This window comes from Triturus cristatus, chromosome 3_2 (genome assembly GCF_964204655.1).
Source record: "Triturus cristatus chromosome 3_2, aTriCri1.1, whole genome shotgun sequence".
Classification (NCBI taxonomy): domain Eukaryota; kingdom Metazoa; phylum Chordata; class Amphibia; order Caudata; family Salamandridae; genus Triturus; species Triturus cristatus.
The window spans coordinates 69,577,310-69,597,029 of NC_140584.1; the positions used below are offsets into that span (position 1 = coordinate 69,577,310).

At 44.4% G+C, this 19,720-nt stretch overlaps 1 protein-coding gene across 1 annotated transcript in view; it reads left to right on the forward strand.

Moving 5' to 3' along the window:
• Nucleotides 1–19,720, forward strand: part of LOC146856812 (uncharacterized) — a 1,211,343-nt gene that overhangs the window by 944,848 nt on the left and 246,775 nt on the right. Inside the window, exons 25-26 of the mRNA XM_085646995.1 lie at nucleotides 1,438–1,606; nucleotides 1,742–1,956. Coding sequence (XP_085503121.1) covers nucleotides 1,438–1,606; nucleotides 1,742–1,956 — 384 coding nt within the window. The remainder of the gene's footprint in view (nucleotides 1–1,437; nucleotides 1,607–1,741; nucleotides 1,957–19,720) is intronic.

Sequence of the window (19,720 nt, forward strand, 5' to 3'; positions counted from 1 at the left end):
AGCTTACCTTCCAGGATGGCTGCTTAAAGGCCTTTCATGGGCTAATATTTCTGTGGAGGTTTGTCAGCTGTCATTGCCACACAGAAAGAGTTGTATGGCCTGTTGTTACCTGTAGATACTCTTATAAAGTTGACATTACAGGGATAAACCCACAAACATAGCGGACTCTGTCAGGCAATTGATTACAATGTGTGCGTAGATAGTTGCTTTGTGGAATTCCTGACCCTCTAGATCTACCTCATGTCACCTTCACCAGACAGGAAACACATGGCAGCTGCAACCTGTAGATCCTCTTTCAATGCTGTATTACATTAGGGATAGCTCAGGTGTTCTTAATATAATTTCTGCGATTTTATTTTTTAAAGTGAAGACATTTCCATTTTGCTTTTTTTTGTGTGTACACTCGGAAGTCTTCTTGACCACTTGCTGGACACACCTCAGTGATCAGAGGGTGGCCCTTTTGCACAAAGAGCGTGGCTTCTGTGGCTGCCTTCCAGGACAATGGATGAAAGCACACACACACACACAAAACACACACACAAACACACACACCTTTCCTCGATCTCTCTGTAGTTAACCTACCTGTTCACTTCACAGACACCTTCCAAGCGTAGAACAGCAAAAGGACATACTAATTCTGGGTGGTGTATTTTCCGGCTCTGCAGGTAACATCAGCGTTACCAGAGAAACTAGGGGCAGGGGAGACTCTTCAACGTCACAAAATGCATGATTGAATTTAGGGCCATCCTTATTTTGCCAGGAAACCGTATAGACTAAAGCGAAAATCAGATATTCAAGACCCAGATCACTTTCACTTGCATACCCTTTTTGATCAAAACCCTTCATCCAAATTACTTCTTTTGATACCTGTTGGATGGATAAAGTCTCTTCAGCCCAAGACAATATATTGGCAATGTAGCATATGTTGAATATCGATCCATGCGTCCCACTGCATATCAAATTTGGTTGTGATGATGCTAAATATTCACTCATTATCAACTTTGTCATAAAGTTACCAATATGGGACTACTTTTTACAGTAATTTGGGGCATGCCTCCCTTCACATTCTTCCCATTAAGTTTAGAATGCTTGTCTTTAAGACCATAAATTTATTGGATTGTGGTTGCAGCAGAAGAGGGATCTGCACATGCACTTTCTGGAGTTGAGGATACTCTGGCTGGCACATCTTGGAAAGCACCAAAGGTATCCCTGACAAGCACCTTACCAGTAGTTTAAGAGCTCTAATGGAATGAAGGTCTTAACAAAAAATGCTGAAAACAGAAAAATACAGGGGAAACCCAAGGAAAAGGGAAATGGCTGGGATGATCTAGCTGTATGGATGGTTAGGGACTTCAGTCCTTACATTGTGTAGCAATGAACTTTTGCAAGATATTTGTAGGTTGGAATTAAATATGTAGTCGTTATTTTTTCCATCAGGAACTACTTCATGATATGGATATCCACCAAGGGATACACCTTGATCGAAATCATGTGTCTGTGATGGGAGCACAGAGAAGTGAACAAACTGCCTTGTCATCCGGGACGAGTGGTGAATCAACCAGCGGCGGCCATTCAGATGTTCCTGAACAAACCCAAATGAGCCTAGGTATGATGTTTCATTTTCCATGACATGAGAGATCAAGGGAGTATTTAAAACGGATCCTCGACGTATCCAGATAACCGATGGAATCGAAGAATTATTTTAGATTTTGGGAATTTCAGTCACTTTTTTCCTTCACAGGTTCCTACTGGCAGGAAGCCACAACACTGATGAAAGTTCTTAAAAGTCTGTTGTTAAAAATGTCATCAGAGCTCATTCCCTCGAAAAGGGTAAAAACTCGACATGCACCAAATGGGATGGAAGAAGTCTGTACAAGCAGAGAAAAGGAAATGAAAGACAGCCACAGATATGTAAAAATGGACAAGCAAATGGGAGCAGCGGATGAGCACAGAGGGGTAAGTCTATATGTGCTGTAAATGAGGTAAAGCTGCATTTGAGAGAAACCAAGGGGCCAAATGGAGTTGAGTGCTGCAAGCCTAGATATGGAAAAAATGATCTAAGCTATATTGCCTTAAGGGCATTCTGGCAAGGAAAGGGGTTAATGCAGGGAGCTGCCAGCGCAATCTGGCACAGAAGGGCAGTTACTGCGTAGTGCTGCAAAGTGAATCTAGCCAGGAGAGCACATTTAATAATGTTGTTAGTTATTTTTTAATAAACTGTGTTTAGGACTGAAACCAACACCAAATAAGCTTCTTTAGTATTTCATATCAGAACTAGTTTCTAACAGCGGTATGTGCAGTACCCACAGAAATAATATTGTTTTCTAACTCCAGCCTGGTAACTATTTGATTGAACTGTGAGTGTCTGAACTTCCTGTGAGATAGAACTCCTAGGGCAGGTTAAACTCACTGACACCGAGCAAGCACTAGGTCGTACCAAAGACAGACAACATAGGATACAACACATCTCCCTCTACGTGTAACATGAACACACTGCATATTAGCACATCAGAGAAGAGCGCAAGAGAGAACAGAGGAGTAAGCCTAACGGCAGGGCAGTCGACCTCGATTCTGGGGAACTGGCTTTGAGTCTCGGCAATGACGCTGAACATCCTGTGATTCTCGGCAAATCGCTTAATCTCCCTGTTCCTAACAAAAATGAATGTGTCCTCATGTAATTCAACTGGTGCTAAGTAAAGCGCTCTGATACCCGATTTGGATCAAGTTCGCGCTATATAAAACTCTGTAAAAAAAGAAAAAAATGTTGCACACCAACCTTTCACCTCTAAGCACCAAAGCAACCACAGAAAGAAGAATAAGCGGTGAAGCATATGGCTGCATTTTGCTGCTCTGTTAAACAACATTGAGGCTCTCAGTGTGCACCAAGCTGTGTTTGTGACCCTTCCCACAAGGCCTGGCACAATCTGGATTTAATGTTAGTATATAGTCCAGGTTTCAATTGGTCGTGCCACATCCAGTTCTCTGGTCAGACCATTATTTGAATATTTGTCAAATGAATTGTCTTGGCATAAATAGTAAGGACATGAATGTATCCCTGTCTACATTAACTCATCTTTAGAATACGATTATACATTCTGATTTTGCCATTTCTCTTAAGAAAACCTTTGACGCAGCATCTGAAGGTGTTACTGGCTTTGTTCCTGCTTCACTTTTAATATCATTCAGGTAGCCTATTATCACTGATCTTCTCAAGGCTATTCCGCCTAGGGGAAAACCGAGACACAAAAATGGCTTACTCCACAATTAGATCAGGAGCAAGTTTTAATACGTAAAGCGGGAATCAATCAATCAAGGGGTTTGTAAACTGCAGCTACTCACCCGAAGGGTCTCAAGGCGCTGAGTGGGGGTGAGAGGCGCACAGCTTCTGGATGTTCATGGAGATTCTACGAAAAGCCAGGTCTTGAGGTCCTTCAAGAACTTAGAGAGTGTTGGTGTCTGTCACCATGCCTTGGCCACGAGAAGGAGCGTCCTCCTGTTCTGGACTTCTTGATGGGTGGTGCCATTGCAAGAGAGAGCTAAGCTAAGCGGAGGGATCTTTGCGGTGCGTGAAACGAGAGGCGGTGGTTCATGTAGGCGGGTCCAATGTTCTGGAGGCCCTGTGGGCATGGGTGAGAAGCTTGAAGGTCATTCTCTCCTTGACTATGAGCCAGTATAGTGACTGTAGGTGTTGGCTGATGTGGCAGTGACGCTGCAGGTTGAGGACTAGTCTGGCAGCAACGTATTGGACGTTCTGGAGTTTGCCGGTAAGGTTCTTGTTTATCCCGGCATAGAATGCGGTGCCGTAGTCTAGTCTGCTGCTGATGAGGGCGTGGGTGACGGTTTTCCTGTGTTCGAGGGGAATCCAGTTGAAGGTCTTTTTGGAGTAGACGGAGCGTGTGGTAGCAGGAGGAGGTGACAGTGTTGATCTGGTGGTCCATTTTGAGTTCAGAGTCCAGGATGATTCCAAGGTCTGCGGATGGTGCAAGGCAGAGGCACTGCCTGGGTGAGCTGTGGTGGAGCTGTGTGCTGGGAGAGCAGAAACTGGAGAAAGAATTATGATCATAGGAATAACTTTCTTTTGACTTATATAGGGTATGAGGTCCAACCCTCCAAAGATCTAAAAAGAAGAAATTCTATTATAGGCAGATCCTCAATTCCAGGAAATCTCCTTTGGGAAACATTTCACTGTGTTTTACATCCATAAAAAGATGCTATTGCCTCCTATGAGTTTGTAGAGTGTTTGTCAGAATATTTGCTCTCGAAGTCTATATGATCCTTTCTAAAATCCTAGAGGAAAATATTGGCTGACAAGCTACTCTTGTAGGGACCGGGATGTGGTGATAAAAGCCAACCTATGTTTGAGAGGCATTTAGAAGTGTTTTAGTATGAAAATACAAGAAGCTTATCCCATGGAGCAAACCTACTGGTCCCCTCTCGATCCCTGCATTTTTAAAGTCCTGCTAACAATAAAGGAATCTTCTAACGAAAATCATTAACAGTTCGATTATCAACAGTACTTGATTGGAACTATCCAAAGTAAAAGTGCAAATTATTTTGCTTATAGCGGAAAAAGCGTAATTTGATGTTTCGGACAATGCTAACTTATATTCAATACCTCTCATGACCTACGCAGCCAAATTGCATAAATGGTGCTATCAATGCAAATACAAGACTTCTTGAAATCTTGGCTACTCTTAGGGCCTGATTCACAAAAGTAAACTTACACTTTTGTGTACGTTTACAATTTTTTCCAGTTCACAAAGGTATTTTACAAGTCGAGTCTTTACGCCTACAGAGTCTCAGCACCAGGCATGGCTGGTGCAGGTAAGAGAGGTGGGGCCACGGGGGGCCAAGCACAAAGTAAGTGGTTTTATTTATTTTTTATTTAATGTTTCTTATCTTGTCATCTGTCGACTTCCTCCCCCGCCCCACCCCACTGCTCTTACCTGTGCTGGCTGCACCTGCTCCACACACAAAAAGATGGGACAGTCCTATCTTTTTATGTGAGGAGACTCCGCAGTTGTAAAGAAACTACTGATAAAATACCTTTGCAAATAGAAAAAACCTGAAATTACACAAAAGTGTTATGTTTACCTATGTGAATCACGCCCTTAGACTTTTTGAAGGATGGGTCTGAACTGTGTTGGGAATGGTTTCTTTCTACCTTTGTGTCGAATCAGCTGATTATAATGGTTGGTGTTAGAGATGTCAGGAACTTGCTACTTTTGATTCTATTGGTGGTCTTTGGCACCGTCGACCACTATGTGCTGTTATGAATTTTGGAGAATATGTTCTGAAGATGAGTGCGACTGAAAAAGATACATTTATTTCTCTCTAGAAAATCTCACATATTTGGGATGGGCTCCTTCACTTCTGCTTGCAGGCTAATCCCCTAGGGGTTACCTCAGACCTCTCCAATTAACCGCTCCTATTCAAATTAAATATCACATCTCTAGTGCTCCTGCTGTATGGAGCCGGGTTTCCTTCTTCATGCATGCAGATGACACTCACATAACCAGTGCTGAGCTATATTGTGTGCAAAAACAACTGCAAAAACAACTATTCTGTAGCATCCTCCCAAGCCTGGGTTCCAGCCAATGATTATGTCACACACGGAGTTAGTATTACACGTCTTTATTTGTCTGTGTGTAACTGCGAACCCAGCATTTTAAATCAGTGTTCGGTGCATTCTGCTCTAACACTTATGTCACAGCTCTATGGAGTCCATCAAGAGCCAAAAGGGTTCCATCATTGCTAACTCGCAAGACACTACATCTCCCCCTCTGTCTCTGTTAAATAAAAAATTACAACTGTTTACAATATATATATATATATGTATGTATATATATATATACATATTCACAAAAAAAAACATAGGTTTCAGGGACGTTATAGTTAGTTGAACATTTGACTCATATAAAACCATAGGAATTTGCCTGTTATAGTTACTTGAGCTAACTATAACTCACGCACCCGCAATGCACTTCTGATGATGTCACATAGTACATCACTCATGACATGGTCAGTGACATCCCTCATGACATCGCTGATGACATCTCAAATGACATCACTGATGACATCACTCATGACATCATCCAGTGAATGTGTGCTTCTATAAAATGTAAATATGTTTTATATATATATATATATATGCCAAGGTGTATTGAAGAATGAATGCATTTACAAGTGGCTAAAGGATTATTTTGTATGTGTGTGACTGACTGTATAAGTGAGTGATTGAACGTGTCTTACTGAATGCATGGGTTAGTGAATAAACTGTGTAAAAGTCTGTATTAGTCTCTCCATTGGTGTGCAAGCTACTGCATGGGTTGCTGAATACCTACATGAGTGTCTATATATGTTATTGATTTGGTATCTGAGTATCTGTATGGGTCCCTGAGTGTCTGTGTGGGTGGGTGGGTGTATGCGTCTGTGCATAGGTGTCTGAGGGGGTGATTCAGTGGTTGTATGGATGAAAAAGTGCATCTGGAAAGGGCTGTATGGGTGAGTTAGTGTGTCTACGGGTGTGTTTGTGAGTGAATAAATGTCTCAGTGGTATATCTGTGACTAACTGCATATGTTTTAAGCCACTATATGTGAGTGTTGGAGTATATACATGAGTATACGTGAGACTAAGGTATTTCAAGAGTGGGTGTATAATTAAGTGTCTGCTTCTATCAGTGATTGTATAAGACAGTAAATATGTGTTAGTATCTGTATAAATAAGTGATGTGGTATGTCTAAAAGTAGCGAAGTTGGTGTGCATAACTGTATGCATGATTAAATGTGTATGTGATTCATTCTTTGCATTACTGAATAGGCATGTCAGTAACTCTATGGATGAGTGGCAGCGTGTGACTGCATGTATAGATGTATGAGTGCATATTATAGTCCTCTATTGATGAGTAACTACATGTATAAGTGACTGGATGTGTGTGTAGACCTAGGAAATAGTGAGTGCTATGTAGTATATGGCATTCTTCTGTGTATGGTTTCAAAAATAGTAGTCAGCATTTTACAATGGGTGTATCAAAGTTTATATTAGAGCATCAGTATGTGCATCAGATTGTCACATGGATGATGTCATGAGTGATGTCATTTGAGATATCATGAGTGATGTCATAAGTGATGTCACTGACCATGTCATGAGTGATGTAATATGTGACATCATCAGCAGTGCATTGCGGGCGCGCGAGTTATAGTTAGCTCAACTAACTATAACAGGCGAATTTCTCTGGTTTTATATTAGTCAAATTTGCAACTAACTATAAAGTCCCTGAAACCTATGGTTCTTTTAGTAAATTTCTAAGGTTTTTTAAATGCTAATTCCTAACTATAACGTCTGTAAAACCTATGGTTTTTTCAGTGAATTTCAAAGGTTTATTAGATGTTAATTTCATATTTTAATGTTTATAAAACCTATATTTTTTCAAATATATTTTTAAATATTTTGGAACTCTATTATACTTCTTGTTTTTAACTTTAAAAATCATGTAATGTTTTATATCTTCCCCAATTTGTTTTATTTTTTGGGGGGGAGAAAACTGCACTCCCATACCGGTAGCATACCAAGCTCCATCACCACACGAATCCTATCCCCATATTGCTAAACTTGTAAATGATGCGCATTTTGTATCGGACGAGTTTGTGGCACCACGTCCTGCGTAACATCATATACGCATGAAGTCACCCCAGGTACTACTTTGGTATTATTTTAAACATTTATATATTTCTAACTGTAATAAACTTATTTTATGATAAATATATTTGATCAAATTCGCGTCGGGTGCGGCCTCCTTGCGCGCTCGGTGTGCGATTGCCATGTGACCTTAAAAACAAGCATTTCATTGGTTCATAGCATTTCCCATTGTAACAGTTGTACGACCCCACCCATTTTACTCATTCTCTCTACAGCGTTTGATGAGAGGCACCTCTTCTGCTCAGAAAGCTTTTTTGAAAAGTGTTTTCCTGTATACACATATCTTATACTACACACAACATGCAAAAATCAACTTGATCAATATTCATGCTCTGTACATTAGCCTTCCACGTGTGATTGCCATGCATCTCAAACGTTCCATCAAAAAACAAATATGTGTTACACGATGCCCCTGGTGTGTGTGTCTGCACATTATTGTGCTGCCTTTCGGCCTGGGTATTGCTGGCTCTAAGGAGCATCATCAGCCAAGGGCAGACTGCACATCCTAGATCACATGCCATCTCATTAACGATAGTTTCCGCCCTCCCGACAAATGCTACACTAATCTAAATTACACACTCTGCGAGGTCAAAACTACAAAACAAACACACATAAGTACACTTCCTGGCAAGGCAGGAACTGAACAACGCCCAAGTCCCTGCAATAATTATTCACACCCCTACGCTGGCCTGGTGTACGCAAGCCCAGCCCACTTTGCGTACATATAAATAGGATAACCACAACGCCACACGTCCCTCTTCTTCCACACTACCTCAAATGATTTGCCACATCCACCTCGCATATCACAATGCGCAATAAAAAAAAGAAATGGATCCATGAGGTGAACTCCATCCTGGCAATCAACACGGGCTCAAAATTGTGAGCCCTACTGCCCGTCGTCTACGAAAGGGATCCATGAGGTGTACACTCTCCTGCAATCAATACGCCATCTGAATTGTGAGCGCTGCTGCCCCTAGTGTTTGCTCACACAACAATGACAGCAGGTAAGCAGAGCGGCCTGGGTGCACAGGGCCTCCAATTGAGCGCGCTGCGGCGAGAGGGGTGCGGTGCTTCAGCCTAGCTGCGCAGGTCCGAAACAAATGATATTGCCATGTATTATGATGTGATCTTTGACCTCATTCAGTCACATCTCTGTCTCATTTTAAAGACCTGCTGGACTGTACTGTAGGCCTGAGCCAGCGGGCAGCGCTGCCCTACAGATACCTCCTCAGCGAGCTGCTGCGGGAGGGATGGGATGCATCAGCCGGACTGCGCACGTGCAAATAAGTGATATTGCCATGTGTTATGATGTGATCTTTGACCTCATTCAGTCACATCTCTGTCTCATTTTAAAGACCTGATATACCATAAGGTAGGCCTGAACCAACGGGCAGCGCTGCCCTACAGACACCTGTTGAGGGTCGGGTGCATCACCCTGAGTGCGCACGTGCGAAAAAACGATGTTGCCGTGCGTAATGATGTGATCTCTGACCTCATTCAGTCACATCGGTCTAACGTTAAGGACCTGCTGGACCGTACTGTAGGCCTGAGCCAGCGGGCAGCGCTGCTCTACAGACATGTGACGGTGGCTTTTAGGACACTGTAGTGAGCTCCTTACTAAGTGTACATGCACACAGGTTCCCGCCACTGCATCACACACACACATTATGCTTCTAGCATGCGCTCTGTTCCTTTGTATGTGAACGTTGGCATAATATATTATTATTTAACCTTGTGTATTCTTGTGCACTCCAACTCCTCTTTGACCGCGATTACCACTAACAGTTGATAGATTGTACTTCAAAAACGAAGGATGCACTCAACTCCTATTTTCTATCAAGCTTGAATTATACCTTCATTTACCTCCAGACATTTCCACCATTAAATTATTTCTCCCTTTTCAGACATTCCATTGATTGCCACAAGAAGGGCGGAGTGGGAGCTGACCCCGCAATGATGCCCTGGCCTTCTGACACCTTCCATCGTGGTATCAAGACACCGTCCCCGACCGGAGACCTGGTCTATTGTACAAACATACCCTGAAATAGGAGCTTGCACCAACATGTCGTGGGACACACCAGTGGTGGCAGGTGAGCAGTGAAGCCTCGGTGTGCAAGACCTACAATTGAGCACAGTGGGGGGAAAGGGGTTGGGGTGCAGCACCCTGGGTGCACAGGTGCCTGCAAGCCATTTTCCTGTAGCCAATAATGTAGGACTATATTATCAAACAACGGCGATAACATTATCACCACTTTAGCGACAGGAAACTGCCGCTAAAGCGACGATAAGGGGTTGATATTATGCCCTTGTAAATTCCCATAGAAGCCCAGGTTCACACCAGAACCTGGGCTTCTAAGGGAATTCACAAGCGCATATTATCAACCCCTTATCGCTGCGTTAGTGGCAGTTCCTTGCCGCTAAAGCGGCAATAATGTTATCGCCCTTCCTTCATAATATGGCCCATTATCTCTGGCCTCATGTATTTAATTTTAAGGACTTGCTGAACCACACTCTTTCTCGCAGACCCCAGCATCATATACAAATGGGTGATGGAGGGTAAACACTAAGGGCTGGGTGCAATAGGCCGATGCTCTGTCTCCTCCTCCCTCTCTTCTTTTGACTCTCCTTCCCCTTCTCTCTTCCACCCACTCCCCCTCCCATCCATTCTCACTATGGTCCTTTCATTCGGACTACCTTTCTTCACTTCTTCCACATAGCACACATACTTATGTTTCATTTCTGTCTTGCAGGTTTCGTATGCTGCTTCCACTGGAGTCCAACCCAAGTTGTTTTTATTATACTGTTCTATTAAAGTTAAATTTCTATTTATTTCTCTTTTAATAAAGGTTACTTATTTTTTCAAATAAATAACTGAGTGTATAGGTCTTCTTTTTCTGACGACACTTGTCTATTTATTGTGAAAATCATCTGTTTATAGGATATTTTAAGGACAACATTATTTAATATTAGAGTGCACCTACCAAACATAATCTAACTGACTATTAGACAAATGAAGCCTAGGTAACTGTACAACTGCAAGAGTTCTATGAGTGTATCACTTTATAATACCATAAGTACTGCCCGTGTGATTACAGAACAAATAAGGCACTGCCTAGGACCACCGAGGCTTCAGGGACTGCCGAGGCCCAACCTGCATATTTAAATAAAGACCCGGAGTGTGGCGATCCCGGACTTCAGTTGGCCTCGTACCCCCCGAACAATTAGTAAACAATACCCGGGAAGGTGGTGCTCCCCAAGGCTGCAAAACATCTCTGGGCCCTTCCGCGCCTAATTTACATGTGACATTAAGATCCCCAGTCCCACAGAGACCCCGCAATATAATAATTGGATTGGCCACGGAACATTACCCACCCACCAGGGGCCTCATTTAAAAGAACGGGTGAGACCCCGCTTTTTTCTTTTTTTGTTCTTTTCTCTCCAATTTTACCATCCGCATCCCCTCTATTACAGCAATACAAGGTTTTCCTCCTCCCGCTTCAAGTAGTCGAACAAGTTTTTGCTATCACAGGGTGGAATCCATGCACCACCCTCGAATAGCACACACAAATGTCCAGCGAATGCACACCCTGGGACATTGTAAAAGCTGCGTCTGAGAGGTCACCCTACCTACTACCATGATGCATTTGTTAGTATAAACGCATACTAACACTACTTACACATGTGTAGTACCGCGACCAGAATGTAGTGAAGAAGCAGAGGAAGCGCAAAATCTAAAAATATAAATCCTACCAGAAGTCGGATGACATAGTTCAATGAGCCGACGACCCTGGCATGAGTAAAAACAGCTACACAAACAAAATGGGTCTTCAGCACAACGCAAACAATTTTGAAATATTGCTGAGTGGTGCCTTCTGTTTGCCTTCTCCCACTCGTCGCCAAATGTATGTAGTGAAGAGGCAGACAGCAGTGAATCCAATAAGTAGATTTATTACAAGAAAACAAGACACCTGAAACAACCACCAACAGGAGCAGACAGCAAAGCAACAGTCTAATCCAGCACCGTGTACAAACTCCACAAGGTTCCCCTCATGGCAGCCCTACATTTTAACATTACATACTGAGGGCCATATTATCAAGGAATGGCGTTAAAATTATCGCCGCTTTAGCAGCAGGAAACTGCCGCTAAAACGCGATAATGGGCTTGATAATATGCCGTAGAGAATTCCAATAGAAGCCCATGTTCTCGTGTTAAAATGGGCTTCTATTGGAATTCTCTACAGCATATTATCAAGCCCATTATCGCCGTTTCAGCTGCAGTTTCCTGCCGCTAAAGCAGCGATAATTGTATCGCTGTTCTTTGATAATATGCCCCTTAGATTCTAGTAGAATTACATACTAACATTCCACTATGACTTACAATGGAATACTACACAGAGCACATGACATTACAGCAATGAGCTCATAGTTTCATCCACGAGTCTTGACACCGGTAGGGGTAAGACTTTCGCTTCCCACTCCCTATAATGTATAAACATAAACTAACACTTCTTCCACAAGTATGCTACAGCGCCCAGAGCACATCACTTTACAGCAATGAGTTCACAATTTAGGCTTACGGCTTAATCCCCGAGTCTTCACACCAGTAGGGATGAGTAGTTCGCTTCCCACTCCCTATATACTATAAACGCATACTAACACTACTTACACACTTATACTACAACGGCTAGTATCCTACACCGCCCAGAGCCCCTCACTTTACAGCAATCAGCTCAGTTTCAGCCCCTAGTCTTCACACCGGTAGGCGTAACTTCTTCGCTTCCTGCTTCGATATACAATCAACACACAGTAGCGGTCAGTAGTTCACTTCCCACTCCCTGTATAGTATAAACGCCTACTAACACTACTTGCACACGTATGCTACAAACACCAGACCACATCACTTTACAGCAATGACCTCACGGTTTAGACTCTCGGTTTCATACCCGAGTGTAGAACCATATCATATCACCACCATGTCACTCTGAGCAACACCACACTTTCAGACTGTTAACAGTGATAACTACCTACTGGCGACCACCAGTAGGTAATCAAGAACAAATTACAATAGTTCCTTGATTCTTTTAGCTTTCAAAAATTCTCTCCATTAGTGTCTTTCTACTTTTCCATATAAATGTTTTTTTTAATACTCAAGTACACATCCAAGTCAGAAATGCAACATATTCTATCAACACACTTTCTAGAACATTCTACAACACGTGGATGTTAAAAGTTCATCAATTTTTTTTAAACCTAACGATATTTTTTTGCAACATTTTCTCGAACATTTAACGGCACGTGCAGGTTAAAAGTTCAAGATTGTTTTAAGTTCGAACAGTGCCTTCCAAATGCAAGTAGCAGGTGTGGTTGAGTTGAGCAAATTTTATCCTATAATATGTACTATAATATGTACATGCAAACTTCTTTTTCTTAACCAATCAAAAACATACTTTTCCACAAAACGAATGTGCACCCTACTTTTAAAAAACAATGCTTTTCATCTCCCAATCAGGTACCGTATTGTATGCGAAAAGAAACTAGTTCCCCATCTTTAAACATATCTCTTATTCTACGAAGGAACTGCATTAGCTACAGACATCTTTCCATACCTTCCAGCCATACCTTCAAAATGCTAGTGTGGATCGTAGGGCATAGCTATGTTTTCTGGTGCAAGAGGTATGCAGAACAGAGACGTATTGACTTAGACCTAGGTTTACAAAATGTGGACATTAAATGGTTGGGACAGAGAAGATTGAAGTGACACCAATTGTTGCCTTTGGTTAAAATCTGTTTGCATCTCCAACACCCTGACCTCATGATTGTGCACTGTGGTGGAAACGACCTAGGCACATTGACTGGGGTTGATTTGGAAATGCTTATGAAGGACACCTTTGGACAATTGATGTTACTTTTGCCTCAAACTGTCTTTGTATATTCCAATATATGCCAAAGACAGAAGTGGAAATGGTCCAAACTATTTTGTCCTCAGATTGAAAAATCTCGGAAAAAGGTCAACAAAGCTGTCTCTGCATACATCAGAGACCACAAAATGGGGTCCATATACAACAACAACATGCGTTTTGATATGGCGGATATATACAGAAGTGATGGAGTACACTTCACAGATCAGGGAAACCGAGTTTTCCTGAATAACTTGAAGCTGTGCATCTACACTTATATGTGGCTCAAACTAATGAACACAAGGGCTCTTTTTAGAGCCACCCTATAACTTACAACTTAGGCTCCCTATTTTAGGGCCATATAACGCCAACTCCCGCACCCTCGCCAAAATGTATTCTCCACACAGCTGTGGCGCAGCGGCCAGACCATCTCACTTTGCAGCACAGACCTCTCGCTTTGATCCCCAGCTCTATTCACCCATAGGGGTGAGTAGTTTGCGCTCTACAAATACCATATTGATTTACCTTCGCACTCCCTATACAACACCACCTAAGCACCATACACAAGCTACAATGTTCTAAATAAAAGTTCATCCAAGTACCTATAACTACATGCTGACACTACATGCACAGATGTGGCACAGCGGCCAGAGCACATGACTTCACAGCATATGACACACAGTTTGGGCTCACGCTTTAATCCCCGACTCCGGCAGCAGCTCAGCTTAGCAACATGAGACTCTAGACAATACCTCACATATATTCTGTACCCCAGGACTTTCATACCAGTACGGGTCAGTAGTTCGTCCTAGTAATTATAAACACATCCGGACACTACTTCCACAACTGTAGCGCAGCGGCCATGGCACATGACTTCACAGCATAAGACACACAATTTGGGCTCACCCTTTAATCCCCGAGTCCCGCACCAGCTCCCCTTACCCACATCAGACTCTACCCAATACCTCACTTAATTTTCATAGCCCACCACTTACACACTGGTAGGGGTAAATACTTTGCTTTGCACCCCCTCTATAGTACACCCTGAACACCCCACAGAGGTTACAGTGGACCTACCCTCCTATTTCCCACTTTCCCCCCCTTTTTTCACCTTACTCGCTTCAACAGAATCACAACATGGCAGCCAACACTTCCTAGTTGCAACCGCTCGCACTGCTCGCAGCCAATCAGCAACAAGCTTGTGCTCGTAACGCCTCAGCCAATCAGATGGCACAATTCGCAAATATCGATATCTGTAAATTTTGATATTTCTCAAAAACTTCTGAACGAAATTACAACAAAAGCGTGCTTTCTAGACCAAGACCCTTCTCCCTGCCAAATTTGGGGTAATTCTGTTCACCCGTTCGACCCGTAGCTTTGTCTAAAGTTTCCTATAGAAATTAACATGGAGAAAACACGTTTTGGGACCCCCCTTTTTTCTCGACCCCCCTTAACAAATCACCCCCAAACTTTCAACATAGGAGCTGATCTCAACAAAGAATTCGTTTTGAAAATGTCGCGAAGATTCGTCAATCGGCGCCAAAGTTATTGGGAATAGAATGTTGCCATTTTCCTATGGTAACTAGGTCCTAACTATAACTACCTACTGGCGACCACCAGTAGGTAATGTGTGTATATATATATATATATATATTCACTCAAAAAACCCTAGGTTTCACACACGTTATAATTAGGAATTAGCATTTAAAAAACCTTGCAAATTCACTTAACAAAGGTTTCACACAGGTTATAGTTAGGTGGCCATTTCACTCGTAAAAAAACAATGAAATTCCCCTGTTATAGTTAGTTCATTGGTTTTTTACGAGTGAAATGACCACCTAACTATAACCTGTGTGAAACCTATGGTTTTTTAAGTGAATATATATATATATAACTACCTACTTGCGACCGCCAGTAGGTAATATATATATATATATATTACCTACTGGCGGTCGCAAGTAGGTAGTTATAGTTAGGACCTATTTTTCATAGGAAATCCGCAACATTCTATTCCCAATAAGTCTGGCACCGGTTGACGAATCCTCGCGAAATTTTCCAAACTTTTGGCCAGCTCCGCTCCTACCCTGAAAGTTTTGTGGTGATTCATCAAGCGGGGGCCGAGAAAAAAGGGGGTCCCAAAACATGTTTTCCCCATGCAATTTCCCATAGGATCTGTTGTCGCAGCTACGGCCCGAACCGCTGAACGGAATGACACCAAATTTGGCAAAGAGGTAGTCCTCAGTTCAGACTTGTGCCTTTTGCATAAATGGTGTGAATCCGTTCAGTAGTTCCTGAGAAAATTAGAATTCAACGTACATAAATATCTATGGCCGCGGAGGATCCGCGGACCATACACGCACCGTACGCGCACCCTCCCAGAACCGAGCGCGCACCCTCCCGATCGCGCGCTGAATGCTAATTGGCTGTCGAGTGTCTCTCTACATTCGAAACCAGGAACTGTTGGCGGCCATTTTCTGCCTCGGTAGAAGCGAGGCTGAAGAAGCAAGGGGAATAAGTGTGTAAAAGATATAAAGGGGGAAGAGTGGAAATACTCTGACCCTCTTGAGGTGCTTAGGGGGTCCCAGAAGGACCCCCTGTGGCCCCCTTTTTAAAAATAAAAAAAATGGCGAAATGCGCGCACAGTGCGTGCATCCTATCGCGTTGGGTATGCGGATCCACGGAATTTTTTTTAAAACAAGACAAGAAATCATTGGTTGTATGACTACTTTGTACACTGAAAGGTAGGGCGTATATTTCTGTTTTTTAAAGGTATGATTCTTATTGGTTCACAAAAACAGATTGTAAGGAACATTACATATGATTAGACTGATATGTTGAAAAGTCAATCAATCAATCAATCAGTGACACTTATAAAGCGCGCTACATACCCGTAGGGTCTCAAGGCGCTGGGGGGGGGGGTGCCGCTACTGCTCGAATAGCCAGGTCTTCAGCTTCTTCCTGAAGGAGAGGTGGTCTTGGGTCAGACGCAGGTCGGTCGGGAGGGAGTTCCAGGTCTTGGCGGCCAGGTAGGAGAAGGACCTTCCTCCTGTAGTCGCTCTTCGGATGCGGGGGACGGCGGCGAGGGCGTGGTTGGCTGATCGGAGGTGGCGCGTGGGAGCGTAGAAGTTGACTCGGCTGTTGAGGTAGCTCGGGCCTTGGTCGTGTAGGGCTTTGTGTGCGTGGGTGAGGAGGCGGAAGGTGATTCTCTTGTTGACGGGGAGCCAGTGAAGGTCTCTCAGATGTCCGGAGATGTGGCTGGATCGTGGGATGTCGAGGATGAGTCTGGCTGAGGCGTTCTGGATCCGCTGGAGTCTCTTCTGGAGCTTGGCGGTGGTACCGGCGTAGAGGGCGTTACCGTAGTCCAGTCGGCTGGTGACGAGGGCCTGGGTGACGGTCTTCCTGGTCTCTGTGGGGATCCACCAGAAGATCTTCCGAAGCATGCGTAGGATGTTGAAGCACGCCGAGGAGACGTTGTTGACCTGCCTGGTCATGGAGAGGGAGGAGTCCAGGATGAAGCCCAGGTTGCGTGCATGGTCTGTCGGTTTGGGTGCGGTGCCCAGGGCGGGAGGCCACCAGGAGTCGTCCCAGGCGGAGGGTGAAGAGCCCAGGATGAGAACCTCCGTCTTGTCCGAGTTCAGTTTCAGGCGGCTGGTCTTCATCCACTCGGCTACCTCTTTCATCCCTTCGTGCAGGTTGGCTCTGGCGGCGGCGGGGTCGTTGGTCAGGGAGAGGATCAGCTGGGTGTCGTCGGCGTAGGAGATTATGCTGAGGTTGTGTTTGCGTACGATGGCCGCGAGGGGGCTCATGTAGACGTTGAAGAGGGTGGGGCTCAGAGATGATCCTTGGGGGACGCCGCAGATGACTTCGGAGGCCTCTGATTTGTACGGTGGTAGGCGGACTCTCTGTGTTCTTCCGTCGAGGAAGGAGATGATCCAATCCAGCGCCTTGTCCTTGATTCCGATGTTGCTGAGGCGCCGTACTAGGGTGCGGTGGCAGACCGTGTCGAATGCCGCGGAGAGGTCTAGGAGGATGAGGGCCGCTGTTTCTCCATTGTCCATCAGGGCTCGGATGTCATCGGTGGCGGCGATGAGGGCGGTCTCGGTGCTGTGTTCGGCTCGGAAGCCGGACTGTGAGGGGTCGAGGGATCCGTTCGTCTCGAGGAAGGCGGCCATCTGCTTGTTGACGGTCTTCTCGATGACTTTGGCTGGTAACGGGAGAAGCGAGATGGGGCGGTAATTCTTGAGGTCGGTGGGGTCCGCTGTTGGTTTCTTGAGTAGAGCGCTGAGTTCGGCGTGTTTCCAGCTCTCGGGGAAGATGGTGGTGTCGAAGGATGTGTTGATGATGTCTCGCAGGTGGGGTGCGATGACAGCGTCGGCCTTGTTGAAGACGTGGTGAGGGCAGGGGTCGGTCGGTGATCCGGAGTGGATGGAGTTCATCGTGCGGGTGGTGTCTTCGGTGCTGATCGGGGTCCAGGCGAGGAGGGTGGTGGTGGGTGGGGGTGGTTGGTCGGTCATGGTGTGCGTTGGTTGGTTGTTGAAGCTACTGTGTATGTCCGTGATCTTGTTGTGGAAGTATGAGGCGAGGGAGTTGCAGAGGTCTTGCGATGGGGTGATGTCGTTGTTTCCTGCGCTGGGGTTGGAGAGCTCTTTCACGATGTTGAAGAGTTCCTTGCCGTTGTGTGCGTTGTTGTCCAACCGGTCCTTGAAAGCTGTTTTCTTGGCGGCGCGGATCAGCTGGTGGTGTTTCCGGGTGGCAAGTTTGTAGGAGGTCCTGTTGTCCGGTGTCGGTTCCCTTTTCCAGACTTTCTCAAGGGCTCGGAGGTTCTTCTTGGAGCACTTGAGTTCGTCGGTGAACCATGGGGCCTTCTTGCTGCCGGGTCTGCTAGGCGGGATCCTCAGCGGGGCGAGCTCGTCCGCGCAGTTGCTGATCCACTTCGTGAGGTTGTCGGCGGCCTGGCTGGGGTTCGCTGAGCTGGCAGGAGGGTGCTGGCTCAGGGAGGTGGCGAGCTGGTCTGCTGTGATCTTGTTCCAACTTCTGCGGGCGGCTTGTTGCTGGTGTTGGTGGGTCGTCGTTCTCTTGAAGGTGAAGTGGACGCAGCTGTGGTCCGTCCATTGAAGCTCTGTGGCGTGGCTGAAGACGATGTCTGTGCTGGATGAGAAGACGGCGTCGAGTGTGTGTCCGGCGAGGTGGGTGGGGGTGGACACCAGTTGCTTGAGTCCCAGGTTGGCGAGGTTGGCGAGCAGGGTGCTGGTGTTGTGGTCGTTGTTGTGAAGCACACTTCCTCTCTTGTGTAGGAACATTGTGTGCTGAACTTCTGACCTGTGTGCTTAGTGCAGTGTTCCATGACCTGTTTCTATGGTAACAGGCAGAAGGCAGATTGGGGGAAGGGTTGAAATGTCTTTCAGTTGGAAAGGGTTGAAATGTTTAACCAATAGAAATGTGTGTTTGCTTTCGAGTTTATGTGTGAAGGATTGTGATTTGATGTTTACATGTATATGTGTGGAAAATGAAAGGGAAACTTTTCCATTCTTTGTTTTTGCTGAGAGGTGCACAGTGCAGAGATTCTGTAAAAGAAAATATGCTGAGTGACTGATATACTTCTTAATCTACAAAAGAACTTGAAAGATGAGTTATTTAATTGTGAGGGGATGTATGTAGACTCTTTTGATTTTAATCAGACTAATGTATTTCTCCTGCTAAAGTGTAGGGAGTACTTTTTTTCTCTACAATCTTATTGACAGTGTGTGTGCATGTAGAAACCATTCTGTGATAAGCATTTGTGTTTTTCATGTGTTTGCAGACAGATAGCTGTGCTGTTTTTATATTTTGGTAGCATTAGAAACCAGTCATTGTTTATGAATTTGTGAAATGAGTTATGTTATGTTTCTATACTAAAATGTAGTACTACTTCTAGATGAAGAAATGTGTTTTGGTATAGTGCAAGGGATAGTGTTGTTTGTCTAGAATCACAGTGAGTCTATGTGCATTTGGGAACCACTGTGAGAGAAGCATTTGGTAACATCGTGTATTTGCTGACAGATAACTGTTTTAACCTGTCATGTTGTGAAGTTTTAGTAGCATTAGAAGACAGTTATGGCTTATGATTTGATTAAATGAGTCAGGC